Genomic DNA, 25,957 nt, shown 5'->3' with positions numbered 1-25,957 from the left:
TTTTGTTTTTTGGGTTTTTTGCGGGGGGGTGGGGGGGGGTGGCCATGGGCGTATTTACGTGTATGTTTCCATATGATCATCATTATTGCTATTATCTATGTTGTGATGTAGCGGACATCATAGCTGGTACCGGTCTCGGTGGCGTCGTGGTTAGGCCATCGGTCTACAGGTTGGTAGGTACTGGGTTCGGATCCCAGTCGAAGCATGGGATTTTTAATCCAGATACCGACTCCAAACCCTGAGTGAGTGCTCCGCAAAGCTCAATGGGTATGCGTAAACCACTTGCACCGACCAGTGATCCATAACTGGTTCAACAAAGGCCATGGTTTGTGCTATCCTACCTGTGGGAAGCGCAAATAAAAGATCCCTTGCTGCTAATCGGAAAGAGTAGCCCATGTAGTGGCGACAGCGGGTTTCCTCTCAAAATCTGTGTGGTCCTTAACCATATGTCTGACGCCATATAACCGTAAATATAATGTGTTGAGTGCGTCGTTAAATAAAACATTTCTTTTCATAGCTGGTATCCTATAACCTTAAAACTGTGAGACGTAGTTTGTGAGTTGGAGGAAAGGAAAGACTATGCGGAGATCGGATGAGGGTGGGGGTGGTGGTGAAGGGGTTTGTATCGTTATCTCACGACAAAAACAAACAAAACATTTCCCCACTTACTTTAAAGTGCATTCACCTCAGTTATACAACTTCCATTTAAGTAGTTACTTGTAGACCCCGCATAAAATCCTGAATCCGCGCTTGAAGACATATTTGTGATCAAAGCACCTCGGTGGATCCATTCAACCGATTGTGTTTTTACAGTTCCAACCAGGGCACCTCAGCTGATCAAAGGCCGTGGTACGTGATCCTGTTTGTGGGAAAGTGCATATAAAAGATCCCTTGATGCTAATGGAAAACAATGTAGCGGGTTTCTTCTGGTGACTACGAGTCAAAATTACAAAAAGTTTGAAATCCAATATTAACATATTTGTTTAACGGCAGTCCAGTACATGGATAAATATTTAAAGGGAAAAGAAAATTTACGAATGGAAAATGGTGAACATATTCAAAAGAAAATATAATAATAATGGTAGTGGTATTTGGTCTAGAAAGCGAGAAAAGGAACCCTCTGTCGCTACTTTGACTACTCTTAACGATTAGCCTTTTCGTACATAATACAGCTCATATATTAAATGACTGTAAGAATGAGCAACACGATATACGTGTGCTGTGTATAATAATAACATTCTACTATCGATCATGTATTATTAGCAAGTGTGAAATATCATCTGAGATATATGATTGTCTGCACGGTATGTATTGTGTATAGAAAGAATTCCCCATCAAAATAAATAAGTAAATAAATAAATAAATAAAAAAGACCCCTCCCACCCACTCCTCCCCAAAAAATTATAAATAATAATAAGTAAACACCGTCCCCAAAACGAATAAAACAAACAAACAAACAAACACACAAACAACAACAACAAATAATTGCAACAGCCCTCCCCAAAAAGCCAACAACAAAAAAAAAGAGAAAAAAGCCAAACCACCCAGTGTTATTTTCTCTGACCTTTGTCAGAGGACACAGATCAATTTATACTACGCTGTGTTAACATCACTTATTGTGACATCCCCGCATTTGTTATTTGTTTTCAGAGTTGGTTGTTGCGTATTTCATTGAATAATTCTGCTGTACCATTTACCACCAACGAGCCACGAAACACAAACAGATTTGCACACGTCTGAACACCCTATTCACGCCCACTCCAGTAGCGGATCCACAATTGTTTTGAAAGGGAAGGTCCAAACACAGAATCGACGCAAAACTATGATTATACATTACCTGCTTCGACGAGTTCTTTTAGGGTGGGTTATCTGGTTACATGCTCTATTGCCATACGCAGCGGGAGGTCAGGGGGTGGTCTTCAAGGAACAATTCCTCACCCATAAAAATAATGCTTTAGGCATAATACAACCCTGTGCTTTCCTGAGAAATAGGATTTGTTTGTGTCTGAATAAATATATGTTTTAAATTGTTAGCTCACTGTTGAGGCTTGGACCCCTAGGTCACAATTTGGATCCGCGAGAGCTCTTGTCCATCTCAGCGAGAGACGTCATCTCCAACAAAAACCCCCAGAACAATGTGTTGTTTTTCAGTGTCACAGTAACATCAAATATATACGAAATCTTATTACGTATTTTAATAGTAACATAGTGGTGCTCAGATACATTCCCATAAATATTGGTAAAAATGTTTGATTTACGTTTTTCTGCAAGATACCCAGTGGTATTTCTTAAGTACTTGTTACTTCTGGCAGTTTTGAGAACAACACTTGTGAATTCAAGAGGTAAGGAGTTATGTTAAATCATATATAACTAAAATGTGTGTGTGTGTGTATATATATATATATATATATATATATATATATATATATATATATATATATATATATCGCCTTGTAAATAGTCTACTTATGCCTACCTAACTTTCATTTCAAACTTATTATGGAAAAACGCCTATCAAGAAACAAAAGGAAATTATGTTTTATTTACTTAAATATATATTATAAATTATGACATGTGCGATTCAGTATTGGTCATGGATGTATGGTTTACTAATATTGCATAGGGGTTTCCTTTTATTAATATGAAAATGTTTATGTTCCATCCACTTTGGTTGTTTAATGACACCATTAGAGCATATTGATTTATTAATCATCGGCAATTGGGTGTCAAACATTTGGCAATTTCTGACATAGTCGTAGAGAAGAAACCCGCTACATTTTCCCATTACACATACCACGGCCTTTGATGTACTAGTCGTGGCGCACTGGCTGGAGCAAGAAATACCCCAATGGACCCACTGACGGGGATCGATCTCAGACCGACCGCGCTTCGAGATACAATAGCTGCTGCGTCCTCGGTTTAGTGAAATATCAGTCCGTTTGCAAGTTAGTTTTTAGGCCACAGTTAAGATGGTTTTAGATGCTGCCTCTCCTTTGATAACATGCCAGCTTGTATATATGTTTTGTGTTTTGTTTTGTCAACCTCGTGATTAACAGAAACTTTATGGTCATAAAATTCTGAACTAATATTCATAATAAAAATATATAATCTTGTAACACTTCCCTCACTTATTTCTTTGAATTTGAGGATATTTCTAACAAAACAACATGGCCGTAGTTCACCAGGCGGATAATAAAGAGGATAATGGGCCTCATCAGAAAAAAATACTCTTCTTTTTTTTCTTCTTCTTTTTCAGAGGAAATACAAAAAAACTATAATAATAATAAAAAAATAACTACCCCAATTCCATCTCCATTTTTAATACCCATTTTGTAATTAGCATTCTTAAGACTAACGTTTACGACGATTACTGTTCAAATACATGTAAAAAATTGAAATAGAACCAAGTATTCAATCTAGACGATTACGTCTAATAGTGACCTTTGTATGGCACGATAACGCTTTCAAACGAACTGCTGTATAATGTATTAATACGTAACAAAACAATTACAAATTCGGATTTACATACTGGTGATTTCCAAAACATATTAACGTACTAAGCCACATTCAAACATCTAGTTGGCAAACATCCTCACCGCCCAAAATGTGAGTAAGATTTTCATTATTATTACTTTTTTTAAAGTACATAAAGTGGAATATACTGCAAACACTATTTTATTGAGACTTAAATATAGGGGTGACTATTGCGGTCAGTTTTACTATTGTAATAGTATTGCGATAGTTAAAATACTATTGTGATAGTATTGCAATAGTGATAGTACTATTGCAATAGTATTGCAATACTATTGTGGATTTTTAAATCGCTTGGTAACAGTAATATGAATAGATAGATGAATGTGTATGTGTGTATGCATATGTGTGTGTATGTGTTTGTCTCTCTCTGTGTGTGTCTGTTATGTTCTAAATAAGTCGTGACAAAGAGATCAAAATGTAAGTCCGTCACTTCATCTAAAACGATGCAAAAAAAAAAAAATCTGCCAGAGTTTCACCAAAGAGATGAAAAAGTAAAAGTATGCACACGTTCAAAATATGGAATAGCATCAGCAATAATTGTAGTCATTGATGCATCGTAATTAGTATATATAACTTCCAAATGTCTACCATAAACCTTATTGGATGCTCTCAGAGGTTCCTGGACATCATAACCCTGATGGAACAACTTCTGTACCAGAATGATATGGAATTATTTCATATCTGCATGCAAGGAGCATGTTCTAAGGTATCTTAGAAGTTGTTATATGTAGACACCAAAAGCTGGAGCAGAAGGTATATTGCTCGACATAAAGGGATAATTGACTATTGGAAAGTTGAAGTCATCCTTTTTTCATACAGTTTAGTCTGGATACCTGTGTGTTTTTCAATCTCTATGCATAGTTCGAAGTATGAAACTGATCTAATACGTTCAGATGTTTCTTTTTATTTCAAACACTCGTGAGTAAATCAATGGAAAGTAATATATAATTCTGCTATTAAAGAATGATATAAGATCGTCAATATAGCGAATAGTAAAGTTATACGTTATGTGTCTGCCTGAGTATACTGTAGTCTGGATTTACTCTCGGTCTTTACGAATTGTCCAGATACATGGAAGATTAGAATGAACATGTATCTGCGTTCATCGTTCTTTGTAACAAATGTTCCACTGATTAACGAATGGAATTTTCCCTTCAGTTTTTCATGGGAGATTGTTGTGTATAATGTTGAAAAATCAAATGATTTAATATTAGTGAACTTGATCTGGATTGAGAGTGAATTATTTCAAGTAAATCTTTGGAACTTGAGAATCCACATGTGATTAACTACTTGTCTCGAAGACGTTTTGGCAATACCTATAAAGGCCATCCTTGATAGTGGTCAGGATAATGGTCAGTCTTTGAGACAAGTATTTGGTGGCGTATTTGCTGGACACCGCGATATATCTCTCCTTGTATGAATTCGTTTGACGTATTGGAATCTAATATAGAAGAAGAATGGACATGTCTTCGGATTTTAAGCTCAAGCCAAATGTCCGAATGACAGATTTGTGTGTTTAGCATATTTCTTCTTCAAATAACATAGTGGTCTTATATGTAGCACTACTCGAATTATCAACCACAAGTTCGTTTAATATAATAGTGTTTAAATATGATGGTTATGTCAGTGTGCCCTATCACAAACTGTTAATATAGAGTATCCAGAATTTCGATCACAGATGACTATGACAACAAGGGCTTCCTGACATAATGTGTCTTCTTTTGTAGTTTGACTATTTTTAGTATTTGTCTCGAAGATATTTTAGCAATATCACATGTTCCTGTCTGTGTGTTGATTGTATGTGTTTGTCTGCGTGAATCTTTGTATCAATGCCTGGCTGTTTCCGTCTGTCAAATACACAAAATACATCTTTTACATACATGGAAATGAAACAAGATCAATCCAAACAACTCAGCATCTTGTCTCTAAACTAAATATTTAAAAACAGGCGATTTGCAGGATTCGAACTTACTGTATCGATTCGCATGACAGTTGACTGCCTGCAACGTTAACCACTCGGCCACCGATTAACAGTTTGGTGTTAATATACTTGCCAATATCAAAATGCATCATATGAATTAATAATACTTAGAAGCTACCAACAGATCATCTGTCCGAGTCTAAACAGCATGTTTGTATGTATGTATGTATGTATGTATGTATGTATGTATGTATGTATGCAAGCATGCATGAATGTAGATATGTGTGGTGTGTGGGTGTACTTTGTCAAATTGAATATAATGCATTTACATTGTATATTTTAACCGGAGGTTAGACTGCAATAATGTTATCATCCTGTTTTATCTCTGTTGTAGGTATAACTAGTTTCTGTATGTTTTTGTTTTTCCTGGTAACATTTACCAAATGAAGATAGTATTTCTTTTTATTGTATTGTATTGAATTGTATTGTATTCTGTTGTATTGTGTGTTGTATTGTGTGGTGTAGTGGTTGTACGTGCGTTATAATTAACAGGAATTTTGTAGTCAAAAAAAAACTATTTCGGCGAAATAAAATGCTGTTGTGTATTCCTAGCAACACTGTTTCTAATGTCTGAAGTTAGTTTTGCAAAGAAAACTGAAAACCAGCGGATTACCCTCCAATAATAAAACCAAAAATCAAACCATAACAAATTAGAAAAAAAGAACAAGAAATACAGATTGAAAAACCATCATGCGGATTCTGCTTTTAAAAGGGGATGGGGTCAGGCAGAATAAACTGCATTTATGTTTTGTTTATAGGGTGAGCGCCCTCTAACTTCTGAATTCAGGTTATCACATTCAGTACACACACGCACGCACGCACGCGCGCGCACACACATGACGAATGGGATATCAAATGCCTTGGTATGTGCTATCCTGTCTGTGGGATGGTGCATATAAAAGATCCCTTTCTACTAAAAATTAACAAATGTTTGACATCCAATAGCCGAAGATTCGTTAAACAAAACAAACTTCAACACACTAGTTATCAGCTGGGACATTTTGGGCCGCTTTGGTACATAATTTTTAGAATTGGGACATATTGGGCTGGTGCTCGGCCCAAGATGTCACAATTGGGACATTTTGGGCTTCAACGGCGTGTTCCCCTAAAAACTTGATGTGAACATTACCAAATGTTTGACATCCAGTAGCCGATGGTTTATTAATCAAAGTGCTCTAGTGGTGTCGTTAAACAAAAAATCGAACTTTTTAATGTTAGGTTTGTCGAGAGTGGTACTCCAAAATAACTCAGGGATAAAAATAAATAAATAAGTTTATCATCCATTAAAGGCTTTTGTAGAAGATAGCTGGCACCATAATTTGCGATATCGCTTCTTGATTGGTCAAATTTTAATCACAAGACAATGTTTTGTTACGTCACTGTGTTTGTTTCAGCGCTAAACCTACCATTAGTGACGTCACGCCACTGCCGTTCTGTTAGTTAACGAGTCTACCGCTGACATTCAACCCACATTACTGACATTGTTTACAACTGTTGCAAATGAAAAGAATGATAATGGATGATAAAAAGAATACCCCCCTCGTGTCTTGTGATATCATTATTTATCAGCACTCGTTGATAAAAGTATAAAATACTCGGCAAGCCTCGGATTTCATACTTTTATCAACTCGTGCTGATAAATTATGATATCACAAGACACGCGGGGAGTATCCTCTATATATGAATGAATAAATAAATAAATAAATAAATAAATAAAGGCACAGTAAACGACGTTTGTAAAAAAAAAAAAAAAAAAAAAAAAGAGTATTTTTTTCTGATGAGGCCCATTATCCTCTTTATTATCCGCCTGGTGAACTACGGCCATGTTGTATGCACTTAATAATGTTCACATTAGTCCGATACATCTGCTGTTACTGGTGGCAGATCTTTCGGACTATTTTTACAACAGACCGTTTAACACTTTGACCTGAAACATATACAGTTATATACCCGTGTGATGATACATATAGGTAAATAAGGACGTTTCTACATCTAGTCATACATGGAAATATAATTGTATATAAATGTTTTGTTCATAGAAACACATATGGTTATACAAATATAAAATTGTTTAATAATGGCTATGGCTAGACTACTTGTATCGTGGTAACGGGTCTCGAAAGTTCTGCTTGTCTGTGGGAAAATAGTTTACAACATGCATGGTCTACTAGTACTGTTGATGATATGTGAAAAAAAAAAACAAGAAAAAAAAGCAGAAAAAAACCATAACGATTGCTAGACCGTTGTCTGAACTGTTGGCACGACCATTGTTTTACATTCTGCCCGGCTTCAGAGGTTATTTGTAATGTGTCACTAATAGGGGCAACTGCTGAGCTACTAATTTGAAAACTCGCATAGGCCAACGTGCCCCAGTGCCCTCCTGTATTTGTTTATAGCTATTGTCTTAAAGCCCCATAAATCATTGTGAAGTATTTTAAAGCCACATTCACGTTGCGGGATAAATGTTGGACAAGACTCAATCTACTCATCTGTTTGAAAAGCATACAGCGATTAAAGCAGGTCAGTCATTGGTGCTAAAAAGGTTTTAAACTGTGAATTTCTATAATAATCTAATATATTTAATTTAGCTTTCGGATGTTTTGTAAACGTGATAAAACTTGAAAAGAAAAACTAAAACACATTCGAAAGGCACGAATTCAACTCTTATAATGTATTTCTTACACACCCGTTGGTGAGAACACCGTGCGTTATTTTTGATAACACATGGTTGTTTACACATGTACGTGTGTTAACAATTTCACAACATACGACTGGCTGCTCCTAGGTGATGACCAGGTCATCACTTGCATACATCCAATGAAAAACTACACGATGGAAATCGATTACATTGTGACGTATAGTTAACCTGACAATCATGGGTCTGTGACGCATAAGTTAGCTACAAGTGCAACGGCTGTAGATGTTAAAATTTTCTTAAAACCTGTTTTTTGAGGATATGTAAGAAATAGAATAATACATTCGTGTCCGTTAAATATCATTTATTTCACAACTCGTTGTTTAAAAACGTATCAAACTCTCTTTCGCTCGTTAGATGCATTTTAAAACAACTCGTGAGATAAATGGTATCTAACGGCCACTCGTGTATTATTTTCTATTTAAACTGTGAATTTCTATGAAAATCTAATATATTTAAGTTAGCTTTCGGATGTTCTGTAAACGTGATAAAACTTAAACACTAAAACACATTCGAAAGGCACGAATTTAACTCTTACGATGTATACGTATTAAGGCACGGTCACATGATATGAGTGCCTTGTACGAGAACAGCCATGGAAACAGCCAATGGACAAGACAAACATTACAATTTCATCGGTTGCTATGCAGTCGGTTCTTATATCGCCTATTCTTGAACGAAACACTCATATTGTATAGATAGCGTCGCCTTTAGCAGTTTCACAAATATAAATCAACCACATAAACACGATCATTCAATTTGAAGTTTTCCAAATAAATATCGATAACCTCTTAACAACTTTTACATTACCACCCTCTTCCACCCTAATATCCCAAAGTCAAATTCTTATTATTTTACAGCCTCCATTTTTTCTAAAAAGTAAATTAATCCCTTTAGACATTTAACATAATTACGTGATATTGCAAATATACAAATGGGGTGGTATTCGTTTTAATTTGAAGTAATGAGCATATTTCTATATAATTTTCTAATATGTGTAGGATAAACTCTCTTTTTTTAAATCTATATAACTTGACATATTTTGGTAATTGGTTTTAGTACTGTTTTAATATCATAAAACTATTTGTTCACGTGATTTTCTTCAGGCATATGTGTGGTATACGTAGACTTGGCGCATATTGGTCGAATGATTTGTGACTACAGTTAAAGTGGATAGTAAATTTTCTTTCTTGTTTTTTAGACGTGAAAAAACATAATCATACCGGCAGCAGAATTAAAATATATATGTATATCAACGCGCAATGTCAAAATTGACAAGAGTGTTGACTAAAGCTCGACAGGAAATTTTGTTTGTCGTTGTTGGGTGGTGGGAAGGGGGTTAAATTTTAATTGTTTTTCATTCCAGTATAAACTTTATCAACATACTGGCGTCAAAATACTCATGAAATAATTTTAAAATAAGGTAACGTCAATCGTTTTCTGTAAACACGATTTAATGGTTCAGACAGAGCGACAGCTTATTACAATTTAAGGCGCCAGACGTCTACTGCCATCTAAAAATGTGACCAGACGATGATTCGAGACATGTTGTAAAGCGTTCGCTTGATGCGCGGTAGGTATGGGATTGATCTCCATGGGTTGACCTATTAATCTGTTTCTCGTTCCAGCCAGGGCACCACGACTGGCATATCAAAGGCCATGTCTGTAGGATGGTGCTTATGAAAGATCCCTTGCTACTAATGGAAAAATGTAGCGGGTTTCCTCTCGGATTATGTGTCAACATGAACACATGTTTGACATTATATAGCCGACGATTAATAAATCAATGTGCTGTCGTTAGATAAAACAAACTTTAAGTTTAGTATATATTAATTGGCAAATTGACTCCATCTATCAACCTTGCTACAGGTGCCGGTCTAATATTTCAGTTTAATAATATGATGGCGTGATAGTTCACAGGCATACTTAGGATAATTAAAACAAATTAATGTATGCTAAGAATCCCAAGATTGTAAGTATTGCAAAAGTAAATATAATGTATTCTTTCATTTTAAGTATATACATGTATTTCATAGTGTCCCGTTTTAGTATGGCGTGCTGGAGTGTTGTTAAACATTTAGTCTTACACATCCGTTGGTGAGAACACCATGCGTTATTTTCTGTAACACATAGTTGCTTAAGCCCCAGTCCCACTGTGGCGATTTTTGGCTGCGAACTAATACGAACCGGCATTCGTTGCGCATCGTGCATCATCGTAAAGGTTCGAATTACTTCTTATTAGTTCCCTGCCTCTTTCGTATTAGATCGGCCACAACCGCAGGCCAATACGATTGTTTTGAAATGTTCAAAACATTCGCAGGGGTCCTGCGAATTGAAGCCTATTCATACTGCATCGTGTCAATTCATGTCAATTCTTGTTGGTTCGTATCTCACGGTTGTGCATTCCTGTCAGTTCGTTGCGGATTCGCACCGGTTCGTGTTGCTTTCCTGGCGAGATTCGATACAATGAAATAAGGTGTGCAACGATAACATACAAATCAATAAAAATTGACACGGTGTAGACACGATATACAACGATGCAGTAGGAATGTGTGGACCGAACTAACACGAACCAGTGAGAATCGCAACGAATTGATAGGAATGCACAACGACGAGACACAAACCAATAAGAACGGACACGAATTGACACGATGTACAGCGATGCAGTAAGGACTAGGTAGAATGCAGAACGATTTAGTCAGAACTGGTACGAATTAGGGGGCAATTGGTATATATTGAGGATGAAATTCTGCTTGTTTCATTACCTGACAAAGTTTTGAGCAGTGAGCATCTGTACTCATGAGCAGTTATGGCGCTACTTACACCTCATGAATGGTCTCTTGATGGTCCAACAACAGCATGCTGCTAACAACCTAACTGTGGTCCATTTGCTCCATGTGCGACGTCGGGCATGCCGGCAACAGCGGAGGAGATATTGGGTCCGAGAATGGCTTATCAGGAGACCACTGTATGGCATGTACGAGAAACTGATGGGGGAATTGGAGCGCGAAGACGTGGCAGGGTTCCGGAACTTTATCCGGATGGAACCAGCCCGGTTCTATGAGCTGTTGCAGAGAATCGGTGATCGCATCACGAAGCAGAACACCTGGTTTAGGAAACCTCTGGAACCTGGTCTGAAGCTGTCCATCGCACTCCGCTACTATGCTGCAGGGGACATCTACCACTCCCTCATGTACAGCTTCAGAGTGGCTCATAACATCATCTCGAAGATTGTGCTTGAGGTGAGCAGTGCCAATGTGGCAGAGTTGGCAGTGGAGGTCATCTCCTGCCCAACGACACCTCAGGAGTGGCAGGCGATTGCAGATTTGTTTGCAGCGAAATGGCAGTTTTTCCACGCCCTGGGCGCCCTTGAAGGCAAAAACGTGCACATCCGATGTCCGGCCAAGGGTGTGTGTGTGTGGGGGGGGGGGGGGGGGGATCATTGTACTACAATTACAAGGGCTTTCACTCTATCATTATGATGGCCCTTGTCGATGCGGAGTACAAGTTCATGTGGATCGACATCGGGACGGCCGGCTCCCACTCCGATGCCCAAGTCTTCAACCACAGCGAGCTGAAAGACGCCATCGATATAGATTGAGGGGAGGAGCCTTCTTGCGCTTGATGGGTGGCATATCATTGCCCGTCTGAGTCTCCTGCTGTGGGGATCTCTCCACCGGGTCAGTAGGCAGATCACCTTCTTCTTCGCTGGAGGTGACTTGTGGAGGTGGGGTAGCTTTCCGGGTGGGTGGGGCCTTGGCCTTCACCTTGTCGCGCCCAGCAGGACCCCCGTGGCCCTTCCTAATTATGGAACCTCTTGGCATGATCTCTTCATTCTAGCAGAACTCTAGCAGAACTGTAGATGTACTGAGGATCGCTGTGAATGCTGGCGATATTTATACAATCGTGACCCACCGTACTAGTGCCTATTGGATCTCACTGTTTCGTATTGGTTCGTACTGGTTTGTACTGGTTCCTACTAATTCTCATCGTGTTCGCATCGCATCTCATCGCATCCGTATTTATTCTCCGTCACCATCGTACTGCGTTGTACTGCATCGTAATGCCATCGCATTGCATCCTACCAGTTCGTGTTCAGTTCTTATTGATTCGCACATATCATCGTACCGCATCATATTAATTCTGTCTTGGGGTAGAACCAATGCGGACACCGAATTTTTTAACAAAATATCGCCACCATTCGCAGGCGAATCCATTTTTCTTTATTCGTATTGATTCCCCAAACTATTCGCCACAGTGGGACTGGGGCTTTACATACGTACTGTGTTAACAATTTCAAGACATACAACTGGCTGCTCCTAGGTGATGACCAGGTCACCAATGTCATACGTCCAATAAAAAAAACCCCAGCACGGTGGAAATCGATTACACTGTGACGTATAATTAACAAGTACAAAGGGTTGTAAATATCTTTTAGTCGATAAAGATGTTAACATTTGCGTAAAACCTGTTTTTTGAGGATATGTAAGAAGTAGAATAATACATTCGTGTCAGTTAGATATCATTTATCTCACAACGAGATGTATCTAATGAGCAAAAACGAGCTTGATACGTTTTTTTAACAACGAGTTGTGAGATAAATGGTATCTAACGGTTACTCACGTATTATTATCTATTTCATTAATTCATTCATTTATTAATATGGTGAACAACGATAGCTGACTTGGCGTTTTTTAAAATACCTACTAACATACGATATTTATTAACAAATGAACAGTTAAAGTTTTATTTAACAAAACCACTAGAGCACATTGATTAATTAATCATCGGCTATTTGGTGTTCAACATTTGCTACTTTTGACAAGTGATCTTCAGAGGCAACCCACTACAAATTTTCATTAGCAGCAGGCGATCTTTTACTTGACATCGTATTAAATAGCATTGAATGGGACAGGAAAACAACACAATGATCTCGTCGAGGCGAGCACTCTACCGACTGAGATAAATCCCTTCCCTTTACTTATAAGGGATGCAATATTGGTTATGTCCTGAACACATGTATTGTGCAATGCCAGTTTATTAATAAATTTGATATAATCTTGTTAAATTGGTGTATAATGTTGAATAATAAAAAGTACAGTTGATGAACACGACCTGTAAACCATTTTTAAAATATTTAATTATTTTTAATGTACATATTGTTTCATTCAATTTATACTTCTCACATGTCAGTGAATTTAAGAATTTAATTTTCTATTTTTATTATTATTTTTAAATTATTATTATTGCATTGCTACCTTTATACGTTAAATACGTATCTAATGGACACTATTGTATAAATCTATTTCTTACATATCCTGAAAAACACCAACTAACCCCCCCCCCTAAATACCCCCCCCCCAAAAAAAAACAACCACCCAACCCCCCAAAAAAATCAAACAAAAAAAACAAAAAAACAACCACAACAACACCCAAACAAACAAACAAACCCACGCAAATAAACCAGGTTCAAAATAAATTTAAATATCTTTTTCGACTAAATCCGGTTTGCAACACAAAAGAAAAAGAAGAAGAAATAAAATCAAATTCAGGTTAACTTATACGTCACACAGCATACGATTTCAATTGTGCTGTTTTTATTGGATAGTATGGCAGTGGCGACCTGTGTCATCACCTTTAAATTGTTATCACATATATGTGTGTAATTAGTATGCAATATTAAAACTAACGAATAACGGTAGGGTAAGAAAAAAGTAAACTTGAAGGTAGGGTCACTTTAACTTCCACTTGGGACTGCAATCTACAAAAATAGACACATTGTCATGTCTTAATTACTAAGGTAGAGAGTAAAGGTTAGCAAAAGTGCTTCAGCTTTACTAATAGTTTTGAAATCCGTCCTGGTCTTGTAATTAATAGTTACGTATGTATCTTCAAGATCTTGTGTATCTTCTTCTTTATATCTTATTTTGTATTAGTAATTAAATTAATATTTAATTGTTAAAGCATACATCTTTTCGAGAAAAACATCAATCTTTGACATTTTTTATTATTTTAGTTCCTGAATCTCCAACAACCACTGTCGCAGTCATCAACAGTACCGCCATATTGGTGCAATGGGTGCCATCGCGACGTGACGGCTGCGCTCGAGAGATCAACGGCTACGTGGTCGTGTACGGAAAGCTCACGGACATGGGCCTTTTGACTGACAGCATGCACACGATCAGCATCCACAATCCCGACAGGCGCTTTCTCATCTTAAACGTAGACCCTGGTGTGACGTATGGCGTATCTGTCGGAGCATTTTCCCGAAATCTTGCGGGACCGATCAGCGCACCTAAGTTAATAAACACGGTGAGGTAACTCTGTTGGAATCCATTGCATTGCTGTCAACATGAAGTGTTACAGAATGCATATGTATGTGAACATTTAAAGGGGTGAATATCCGATATGACCAATGTTGTGACACCAGCTGTTTTAATTTTATTGTCTACGTTTAAGTAGACAATAACACATTCAGCTCTATGGATAATATATCAGCATTTGTCTACTGTAGCGAGAAATTATCATTTAATAAAAGACATCGGAAAGTACGTTGTCGGTCATCCCTGGATGGACGTACTTGAACATTACATTGAGGCACGTGAACAGAATGACTATGCCTACACTGGAAAAAAATCAATCATGTTAATTTTATTTGTATTTGTAGTCATTAGGTATGCATTATAATTCGGCTGTATAATCCTCCGCCCACCTATCTTATTGCTAGATTCATTCAATTTGATTGTGGAATGGTAGAAATAGTTTATTGCTGGATATATACAAACTTACATAATATCATTTGCAATCTTCCATTTCCAGTGGTTTTTAAACTTATGTACGTTATGATAATATCTAAGAATAACTTGTATACAAATTTTCATGCACAAGTCATTCAGTGATGTCAAATATGCCAACATTTCTTTCACAGACACCTGAAGTCATATTTTTAAAATCTCAGTTCTCTAATGCAATAACTTAGTGGGGTTGGGTTTTTTTTTTTTACAAACTGTTTAAACTTACATGACTTGATGAGTTAAGTTTACATTGTTACTGCATAAAAACAAACGAATACACAAATATTCCTTCTATTTTTAAAACCTCAAATGTTTTATCAAATTACGTAAAGCAAGAATATTTTCTGAACAAAAAAATAATTTTTATTCATTTCTGTAAGCAACAACGGTTAATTATCAAATATTTTGCGTAAGCAACAACAGTTATCATATATATTGTATTGTATATACATGTACAAGAAAAGCACAAACATAAGTTTAACAAATCGAGATTACACATATTCAGAAACAATTACAAGTAATATAATCACATATATACAACATCTAACACACAGCTGATAAATGCAAGATGGGGTTACACGATTACCATATCATTTTATGCCTGTATTATTATCTTGAAATATCTATATACGGTGTCTAGACGTACATAACTGATTAATACACGGCATCGTACTCGATGGAGGTGTTTTCTTCTTCAGGTATACACTGTAACTGCAAAACATATTTTACAACATACTGTCAAGTATTGGGTCCAAAACACACTGAAGCTGGCAAGTGGCACTGTCAGAATATAACACGTTCTATGTCGTCTGCTGCCAGATCTGTAGTTCGCGCCAGCACAGACGCGGTGTGTATTGCCTCATCGATTCTATGTGTTTCTATTTGGAACGGTACCATACTCGCCAGACACAGACTCAGACCCAGCTCCAGTGTGTTTTGGACCTAAAACACACCCGAATTCCAGTTACTAGTATACAAACGATTAAAAAACCATATATCAGTTGTTGTTTTTTGTCTTATTAAACACTGGCGTGTTCGAAAACGTAGTGGTATATGAGCACGTTAAACTATTTACCTACCTACCTATCAAACACTGGGGTATACATCCTATAATATATTTTTCAACATTATTTGTTTATATATTGTATAATTAGTTATCTAGCATACTATGACTGCATGCTCAGTTTATTAAAATACTCCTCTGTAAGATGTTATGGTGTCCGGAACATTAATTTGTTAGTCTTTGGACCCCGCCCCACTCTTGTCAACGCCTGGACCTGAGCGGCGTATTCCGTCCTGCTTCGTAATCCAATCAAAGTGAAGTTTCGGGTCTCGGACGTGAAGTGCTGGTATATGTCTGGATTAGATACCATGTAAAACCAGCCCTGGTAGCGCCGTATTTTACCATTCTGGTGCTCCTTTGATGGCGGTAACCATGACAATTTAACCGAGGAAGATGACAGAGCCTGGGCTGTGAAGTTCTGCGGATACCCCGTAGGAACTGAAAATAAAGCAAATGTCCATCCAGTTATTAGTCACATACCGGTCCAATCGGGGTGGACTTTAGGTTTCGTCACCGTCCGTCTGTCTGTCTGTTCCACATATGGTTTAAAGGACTTTGTTTTCGCAAAGCCTCAAAATATTCATTTGAAATTTTGTGTATAACTTTCACAGAATTGTGGCTCTTGATATTAGGAGATATAAAAATGTGTTGGGTCCTGTAGGGGACATGTACTGCTTTAGAGTACTCTAATAATGCTTGTTTGTATTTGTTGTGCAATACTGGTCAGTTAATATAACTTGGACAGCAACAGTTATGGGATACCCCGTAGGAATTGTAAATTTAAGAAAAGTTGTTAGATTAAATTTCTGTTCTATCTAATTATTTCTATATGTACACAAGACAATTTAATTTACTTGGTTTAAAACAAACATAGCATGCAGTAGTCATAATAGGCACGTGCATACCTATAATCTGTGTTGCATTACACTAGATGTTTTTTTTTTTTCTTATTCATAACCTCGATTACCGCTACCTGACATTATAGTATCTCTTTGCGAATGTGGTCTACTGCTGGTTCACAATGATAGGACTTAGGATATAGAGAGGATATAACTCAGTAGTGGAGGGTGTATACTACCAAATCAAATCCCATAGACGACAATAGTAACATGTGTTGGCTAAAACGAGTACATTTTTACAGGCACCCCATACATGTTTTAAGCACAAGGCTACTTGACACAGTGGTACTAGATAAAATAAAATTGCATACATTTTTTGCCCAGATGAAACTATTTTGTTTACAACCAACACATATATATATCACCTATCACAGGACTTGTGGTGTTCACTTCTCTATCAAAAGTTTGGTGCTCCTCCAACTTTGACCCAGCCGGAAGTTATTTGGTTTAGTACTACCTAGAGTACTTGTCTAAATCGCTTGTCTAGGGGTTTTGTTTCTTCAAAAATACTATAGTAAACAGATGTATTTTTTTCTGTTAAATCATTGCTTACTTTTGTGAACGCCAATAAACCTTAATTATAAGATGTATCTGTTATGGATGAGGCTTGGTTTCAGAAAATCTACATTGCGTTCCAGCCGCAATTGGTTAGCTCACTTCAATGCATTTTTATAAAACATTGTATTCATATACTTACTAAACGATAGTGAAATAATCACCAATCTGTGAATGTTATGTACATCTATTATTATTTTGAACTGACAGTGTGTGAATTAACAAGAACCTCTTACCTCCATCGGGTATATTAAATCGAGCAGTGATTGGTTCGCTTAACCCATGTTGATTCTTGGCTCTCACTTCAAACGAGTACATCAACCCTCTACCTAAAAACAACGAAATAAACAGAAACCTCATATGAAACTGGCCTCGGTGGTGGAGCGAGGTCAACGACTCAATCACTAGTTTTCGGATCCAAAACAATCCTTTTTTTCTTTCTTTCTGTTTTTCTGGGGTTTTTTTTTTTTTTTTTTCTCTCTTTTTTTTTAATTTTTTTTTTTTGGGGGGGGGGGTGGGTGGGGGTGGGGGGTGAGGGAAGGTAATGACATGTGGGCGAAGGCCACAAATGTTCCCGAAGGGATTCCTCGGACTCTCCAACGTAAATAAATTGAAAAAAATAAAATAAAAATATAACTTCCGCAAAATTTAGGGGGCCCCTTAGATCCGTCACTGAATGACAATGAGTAGGTGTAAGGCCACTACACCGACTTCTCTCTCACTAACAACTAACCACTAACGTGCTTGAACCTCAATTGAAAATAAACGTCACGAAAATAAGTATGAATGGATTAATATGCAAACCGTCCTCGATGGTGTCGTGGTTAAGCCATCGTAATTCGACTGGTTGGTAGTGGGATTCGCATCTCAGTTGAGGTGCATGTCCAGGACAGAAGTATGATAATTAAATTAAAATGAAAATGTTATGGAAGTATTTGTTTTAATAATAGTGAAAAATATCCCTTATTGTATAACACTTTAAAAAATATTTATAATCACTTGAAAACTGATTGACAAAGAAATTAGTTTTAGTAAAACATTACTGTTTTAAACGGTGGATGAGGTTATGTTATCTTATTAACGAAACAATGCTATCTTTAACAAAACAATCAACATAGCATTTATTTATTTCTATATGCTTTTCCTGTACTAAAAGAGCAATGCTTAGAATACATAAATATTTTTTAAATATTATCTGTGTGTGTGCGTACGTACCGATTCAAAACAACACAATCATCTTTAATTTCCATGCTGCATTTTTGCATCATCAGTCAATTCACTAATAACAAACTAACTCATTACACACACATTGTTTATATTATATGTATTACAAAATATTTACCCTCCACCCACAACGATTTAGTTTCCCTAATTGTTAATACAAAAAAACTCTCTTTAGAAAGATGTGTACAGTAATGGTGGTAATATAATATACTGATTGAAAAACAAGGAACATATATCATTGTACACACCAAATTTAATTAATGACTACCATAGTAATGTCTGTATAATACACAAAGATGTCATGTGGGACTGAATGTTAGCAATATGGGACTGACGGTCAGTAACATAGTTAACTTCCTGACTCAATGGATGAGGGCTTTAGGTTGCCTTTTCTATTTGCTGATGCTATGTATATGTTCTTCCCCCCTCCCCCATTAGTATATTATAGTATAGTACTAGTTTTCACGGATGAAGTGATATAATTCAAACAGTTGGTTAAGCCAGCATACTTAAAGCATCGCTCTCCATGGACGTCTGTTCTGGGGACACGTCTTGTTCATGCGAGTCTTCTTCGCTGGTCCATCTCAGGTTGTACGACACGAGGTCGCCATTGGGCCGCTGGGGCGGTCGCCAGGAGACGCGCACACGGAACGGAACCCTGGATATTGGATTCACAGCTAAGGTCTGGGGCGCCGATGGAGGCCTTGTCACAGGTGGTACTGCAGAATGACGATATTTTACATTTGGTACTGATGACATTTTACATTGAAGAATGATGACATTTTACACTAGAGAATGATGACATTTTACACTGAAGAATGATGACATTTTACACTGGGGAATGGTGACATTTTACACTGGGGAATGGTGACATTTTACACTGCAGAATGATGACATTTTACACTGGAGAATGATGACATTTGACACTGGAGAATGATGACATTTTACATTGGGGAATGGTGACATTTTACACTGGGGAATGGTGACATTTTACACTGCAGAATGATGACATTTTACACTGCAGAATGATGACATTTTACACTGGGGAATGGTGACATTTTACACTGCAGAATGATGACATTTTACACCTGAGAATGGTGACATTTTATACTGGAGAAGATGACATTTTATACTGGAGAATGATGACATTTTACACTGAGGAATGGTGACATTTTATACTGGAGAATGATGACATTTTACACAGAAGAATGATGACATTTTACACTGGGGAATGGTGACATTTTACACTGCAGAATGATGACATTTTACACCTGAGAATGGTGACATTTTATACTGGAGAAGATGACATTTTATACTGGAGAATGATGACATTTTACACTGAGGAATGGTGACATTTTATACTGGAGAATGATGACATTTTACACTGCAGAATGATGACATTTTACACTGAGGAATGGTGACATTTTACACTGCAGAATAATGACATTTTACATCTTAGAATGGTGACATTTTATACTGGAGAATGATGACATTTTATACTGAAGAATGATGACATTTTACACCTGAGAATGGTGACATTTTACACTGGGGAATGGTGACATTTTACACACGGGAATGACGATATTTGACACTGGGGAATGATGATATTTAAGACAAGGGAATGACGATATTTCACACTGAAAAAAGATGATATTTTACACTAAAGAATGATGTTATTTTACATTTAGGAATGGCGGTGTTTTACACTAGGGAATGATGACATTTTATGATTTTATATTGGGGAATGATGACATTTTACACTGTGGAATGATGATATTTTACAATGGGAAATGATGACATTTTTACACAGGGCAATGAAGACATTTTATGATTTTACGTTGGGAAATGATGACATTTTAAACTGGGTAATGATGACATTTTACATTGGGGAATGATAATATTTCACATACGGGAATGATGACATTTTACACTGGACAATGATGATATTTTACACTGGGATATGATGATTCTTTACACTGGGGAATGGCGAGACTTTAAACTATTTCACCACATCGTACTTTGAAGCAAATTACCTTTCCTCTTTCGCATAACATTATATTTTCAGCTACTGCAAACACGAGAACAAGTAGCATCATGAAAATGTAAGTTATATACCTTAGCGGTGTAAAGGCTACAATAGCCAAAATTATTTTACTCTACCCAATAACTTAGGTCAATGCCTTTAACTGTTAATATGTCTGTGTGTAGGAGCGTGCGCCTGAAGTTCAGATCAGGTGTGTGTCCAAGACAGAAGAACTTAACAAACATGAAAATTAAGTTAAAATGAACATTTGTATGGAAGTATTTGTTATATATATATATATATGTCTGGCTATTGCACCGCTAAAGTATATATTATATACTTTAGCGGTGCAATAGCCAAAATTATTTAACTCTACCTAATAACTAAGGTCTATGCCTTTAACTGTTAATATTTTTGTGTGTTGGAGGGTGCGTCTGGAGTTCATGCACATGGTCAATGGCATTAGCTGTTGCTGAAAATCTGAACTCAGTCGACGGCAGATGTATCGGACTAGCTTAGTGGTAGAACACCTGTCTGAGGTGCGATACGGCGTAGGATCGACCACCTTCTAAAATAACCATAAATAAATAAAAATATAAAAATATAAATAAAAAAATAAAATTATAGCCGTAGTTACAAATGTGCTGACGTATTGTAACTCAAATACCCTTTCCCTTGCCTTTCCATTGTTGTTATAACTGTATAAAAGAATCTGAACGACAGAACCGTAACATGATCAGGGCCGTATTTCTACACAATACAGAATCTAATGGGTATTTAACAAAATAGTGGTTAAATCCATGGATCTCTATCTAGTGCCTCGTCTATAGAGGACAGCCACTCCAGAGGAGATCCTTTACTGGAGATTCCATCCCTTTTGCGTCTCCACAAAGAGGACTGTCATTCTCAGACTAGTTTACTAAATCAACCGAACAGAGCTCAATAGAATAAGTACAGCTGTGGCGACATGCACTCATGAATCACTGTCATAACAGCTATATCAGGTGTTCGTGAACAGTACTCGTATCATGCCCCACCGGTGGGACCTGACATGGGTGCTGCCACCACAGTTGTCAAGTCTGTCACTTCCTCTAAAATGACGAAAAATTATAAATGTGCACAATTAGTAGATCTAGTCTCCAACTGTCTACCATTATGCATTATATATATGATATATACCTCGTGGTGCTTGTCCCGAGTGTCTTGAACTAGAGGTAGAAGCAGATAATTTCACACAGTTATCAGCTGCTGGCATTCCCGGGGCGGCAAGGTCTCTGCATTCTGGAAACACTGGAGCTGAAATCAATCTAAATAAATAAGTCACATAACGCTTCGATATGAGAGAAATTAATTTAGTACCCCCATAAAATAATAAGGGGCACTGATTTACCCTTTTGATAAAAATGCAAGTTTTACTTTATTTATCCCTCAAAAGGCTTTCCATCTACAGTCCTTCCTACCAGGGAACGCCGTTTTTTTACTATGGTATTTACTATAAGTTATTTATTTTTAAGCCGATTGTTTTCAAAATTGCACACAAAAATTGTGTTGTTTTTCATTATTTCCAAATCACTTTTACTTTTCTTTTAACGTCAAATCAAACTGAAATGATTTAAAAAAAACCCCCAATGTTCGTGGAGGCTGGGAAGGACTATAGATGATGTTCTGCCATCATCACTTGTATTTTTGTTAGTCAATAACCTCATCTTTAAGATAACATTTATTTTTCTCTCATTCTGTAAACTGGATGAGAATAAGAACATTTATTTAGATACTCATGGTAGAAAAAACTTGAGTGGGTGAGGCCTTAATTAAGTTATATCTCTCTCTGGTTATTTTTTTCCATAATTATTTTGACCTACAATCGCAACACAACTTGTATAGTCTTAATTAAAAGTAACATGTAGTCCTACGTACATCATTTGTGTGTATGTTAATTTTGTGATGAAAATGAACCATAAATGTATTAAACATACCTTGATGAGGTGAAACTGACCTATAGTGGGATGTCGTTTTGCTAGAATGGCGTCGTTTCTGCAGACTGACTGGAAGTTGTAGCAGTCCGGTTGGCAGATCTGTCTAGGACGTGGACGATTTCCGTCCGCAATGCATGGTGGGAAAGAATGAAAACAAATGGCTGACACGATAAAATCTCTACATCGCGACGTCACAGTGTTTTCAATAACCTTCATGGCAACTGTAATAAAAAGACAACGTGAAATTGTACTTCACAAATTCAATTGTCTATTTTCAAAATATTCCTTAAAATCTTAACACTCTTCTATATGCCATCTAAATATTCTAAGGGGTGTTTCAATGTTGAACTAACATTAACATACTTTGAAAGTTACCTTTAATTCTGTTTGCATGTTGATTAATTGTTGTTAGTTTTTAATAATCTTCTACATGTCATCTAGATATTATAAGGGGTGGGATGGTGGGTTATATATATTATTATATTACATACATACATACCTACATACCTTCATACCTTCATATATATATATATATATATATATATATATATATATATATATATATATATATATATATATATATATATATATATATATATATATACATGTATATATATATATATATAACATTTAAACAGGCGAAAATTGCTCTTAAAGGGACACACCCTAGTTACGGCTATTTGTTAACCATTACGGCGTTGTTTTTCGCTATTAAACCCCATTTTTCACAAATAAAATTGCACTTTACTTACATTTTATTATTTAGAATACACATTTCCATTCACCTGAAGTGCTTTTTGGTAATCCTGATGTTTGTAAAACCACGAAATGCATTTTTTGCATTTTTTCACAAGACGTTCTGTCGAGAAAAAACCGTTAAGCAAGCGAGGTCCAATCTATTTTTAATGTCACAGACGTTGGTATATCACGTGACCGTTATCATTTTGGTTCGGTTTGTTTTCTCATGCACGGTTCGCGCAATCAACATCCGATTTGTTGTTGTTCATTTGTGAGATTTTTCTTCACAGTTCGTGAACATTTTCAGTAACAATAAAGTTCAGACAAGTAAGTGTCTCAATACAAAACGTTACAAACCCTTAAAACTAATAATTTTGCTAAGTCTTACGATATCTGGAGAGGGGATACAACCAGGACAGAACAGTTGGAACAAGTCCAGAAGAGGTGAAACGAACGCACCCCAAGTCTGTGAAATTTGTCGTGACGTAGGCATTGTTGTGCTTCGAGCGACATCTACCGGTGACATCAGAATACTAACTTTCAAAATTATGTGAGAGAGAGAGAGAGAGAGAGAGAGAGAGAGAGAGAGAGAGAGAGAGAGAGAGAGAGAGAGAGAGAGAGAGAGAGAGAGAGAGAGAGAGAAACTATTACCCTTTTTGCGGGCCTGTTTATAAATGATTCAGTACGGTAATCTTACCTAACACTTTCTGTTCTATGGCCTGTTGATCGAATCGAGAGGACATAAACACACTCTTGTTCTTCAGAAACGGAGAGCAGAGAGTCCCAAGGTAGAGCTGACAAAATCCGAACATCTCCTGTCTAATGAAAGGTTTGCTTGGTTATTTATCTGTGTTTAACACTATTTAAGTTCAATGATCGTATTAATTATTAGATAATATAAAATAATTTTCTTACACACCCATTGGTGAGAACACATAACAATAACGCACTAAGGTGTCTTATCGATTTAAAGACGTGATAAGCTGCATATAGGTGGTGACCCGATCGCCACAGCAAGATAGCATACCATCTACTGAAATAAACACTATCGAAATTGATTATCTATTACATATAAGTTAATTGAACCTGTTTTCTCTGTGACGCATACGTGCACATTTGTTTTTAATATGGTTTTGGGGCGATATGTAAGAAAGAGAATATTACATATTTATGTGTGTGTGTGTGTAAATATATATATACATATATACATACATACATATATGTATAAAATTCCGTGTATATATACATATATACATACATAAATACATACATACATACATACATACATACATACATACATATATATACATACATACATACATACATACATACATAACTGAAGTTAAACTTTCGGTTTTGGATGCCCTCCGATTTTTAAAACTTGCGTGGGATAACGTATCGGTAGGGACAATTAACCACGGTTTCCGCCATACAGGCTTCATTAATACAACTGAGTCGGCCGATCCGGAGTATGAAAGTGACCCAGACGACGATGTTTCCTTGTCACACCTAGTAACCAACGGTGTGACTTTAATGGAATATGTACGTGCCGATGACAGCCTGGTCACCTGTGCTCCCATGTCCGACGACAGCATTGTTGAAGAGGTGCTGGCTGACCGGACCCCTGTTGTAGCAGAACCAGAGCCAGAGAGTGATAAGGAAAATGACGACACTGCCGATATTCCACCGCCGTCCTTGACGTCAGCAACAGAGGCACTGGAGTTATTAACTCGATTTGTGGACAGCAGAGATTCCAAAGGGGACTTAACAAACTTTCTAAGCTCAGTAGCTTTCATGCCTTGTTCTAATGCGCGACAGACATTATTAACAGACTTTGTGAATTAAGTGTTGTGATAGTTGTGATTGTCATTTGTTCTTCCAGTTTGTATAATTGCATTTTGTTCTTAATCCTATTTATTATAATATGTTAAAATTTATTTAGTAATTTTTTATTTAATTGTCTCCAAATCCAGTCATTTTAATTCCACAATTTATAACAACTTTTAACAGATTCAGTAAGCTTGCGCACATCGGTATTATTGATTGGTTTATTGATTGATTACTTTGTTATTATTAATTTCAGAACATTTTTGATTTGATTTAAACAAATAAATTATATTTCATTTTTAAATTTGACATCTTTTGTTTGTAATTTTTTATTTACATACTTGACTGAACGTTTGAGTCGATATTTGGTTAACTCGATATTTATGTGCGGTCCCCACGATATCGACACAGCGGTGCTCGACTGTATATATATATATATATATATATATATATATACACGGAATTTTTATGTTTAATATGTTTTATATATTGAACAACAAAAGATTCGCGAATATTTTAAGATACTAGCATATATGTTTTATGATAAAATTAATTCATTAAATAGCCTGTCAAAACGGGTCTGAAATATTCGCAAGACAGTGATAATTAAATTTTAAAAATATTATCCGTGTGTCTTTTGTTGTCCAG

At 36.5% G+C, this 25,957-nt stretch overlaps 2 protein-coding genes across 4 annotated transcripts in view; one reads left to right on the top strand and one right to left on the bottom strand.

Moving 5' to 3' along the window:
* The first annotated feature begins 2,057 nt into the window (after window positions 1–2,057).
* On the top strand, window positions 2,058–16,004 carry LOC121375087. 2 transcript variants are annotated; one of them, XM_041502319.1, is made up of 2 exons: window positions 2,058–2,342; window positions 14,227–16,004. In XM_041502319.1, exons 1-2 carry the CDS (start codon window positions 2,246–2,248, stop codon window positions 14,529–14,531), a joined length of 402 nt encoding a protein of 133 aa, XP_041358253.1. In that variant the 5' UTR covers window positions 2,058–2,245; the 3' UTR covers window positions 14,532–16,004. The 2 variants fall into 2 exon arrangements, with proteins under 2 accessions (XP_041358253.1, XP_041358254.1); XM_041502320.1 differs by lacking the exon at window positions 2,058–2,342 and adding an exon at window positions 7,911–8,035.
* The window catches only part of LOC121375086 (tyrosine-protein phosphatase Lar-like), a 25,573-nt gene continuing 14,960 nt past the window's right edge, over window positions 15,345–25,957 (bottom strand). For both annotated transcript variants that reach the window (XM_041502317.1, XM_041502318.1), the window contains exons 13-18: window positions 24,180–24,301; window positions 22,765–22,965; window positions 21,948–22,064; window positions 19,255–19,464; window positions 17,758–17,850; window positions 15,345–16,505 (exon numbers count right to left, since the gene is read on the bottom strand). In XM_041502317.1, coding sequence (XP_041358251.1) covers window positions 16,216–16,505; window positions 17,758–17,850; window positions 19,255–19,464; window positions 21,948–22,064; window positions 22,765–22,965; window positions 24,180–24,301 — 1,033 coding nt within the window. In that variant the 3' untranslated portion in view covers window positions 15,345–16,215. The remainder of the gene's footprint in view (window positions 16,506–17,757; window positions 17,851–19,254; window positions 19,465–21,947; window positions 22,065–22,764; window positions 22,966–24,179; window positions 24,302–25,957) is intronic.

This window comes from Gigantopelta aegis, chromosome 6, assembly GCF_016097555.1.
Source record: "Gigantopelta aegis isolate Gae_Host chromosome 6, Gae_host_genome, whole genome shotgun sequence".
Lineage (NCBI taxonomy): Eukaryota > Metazoa > Mollusca > Gastropoda > Neomphalida > Peltospiridae > Gigantopelta > Gigantopelta aegis.
Note: the sequence above shows the minus strand (reverse complement) of the source record. Positions and strands in the feature narration are given on the sequence as shown.

Excerpts from the sequence above, each read along its gene's own strand:
- LOC121375087 (XM_041502319.1), top strand. The coding sequence starts at position 2,246 with ATGTTTGATTTACGTTTTTCTGCAAGATACCCAGTGGTATTTCTTAAG. Across the intron at positions 2,343-14,226 it reads AACACTTGTGAATTCAAGAG|TTCCTGAATCTCCAACAACC; the intron begins GTAAGGAGTTAT and ends TTATTATTTTAG.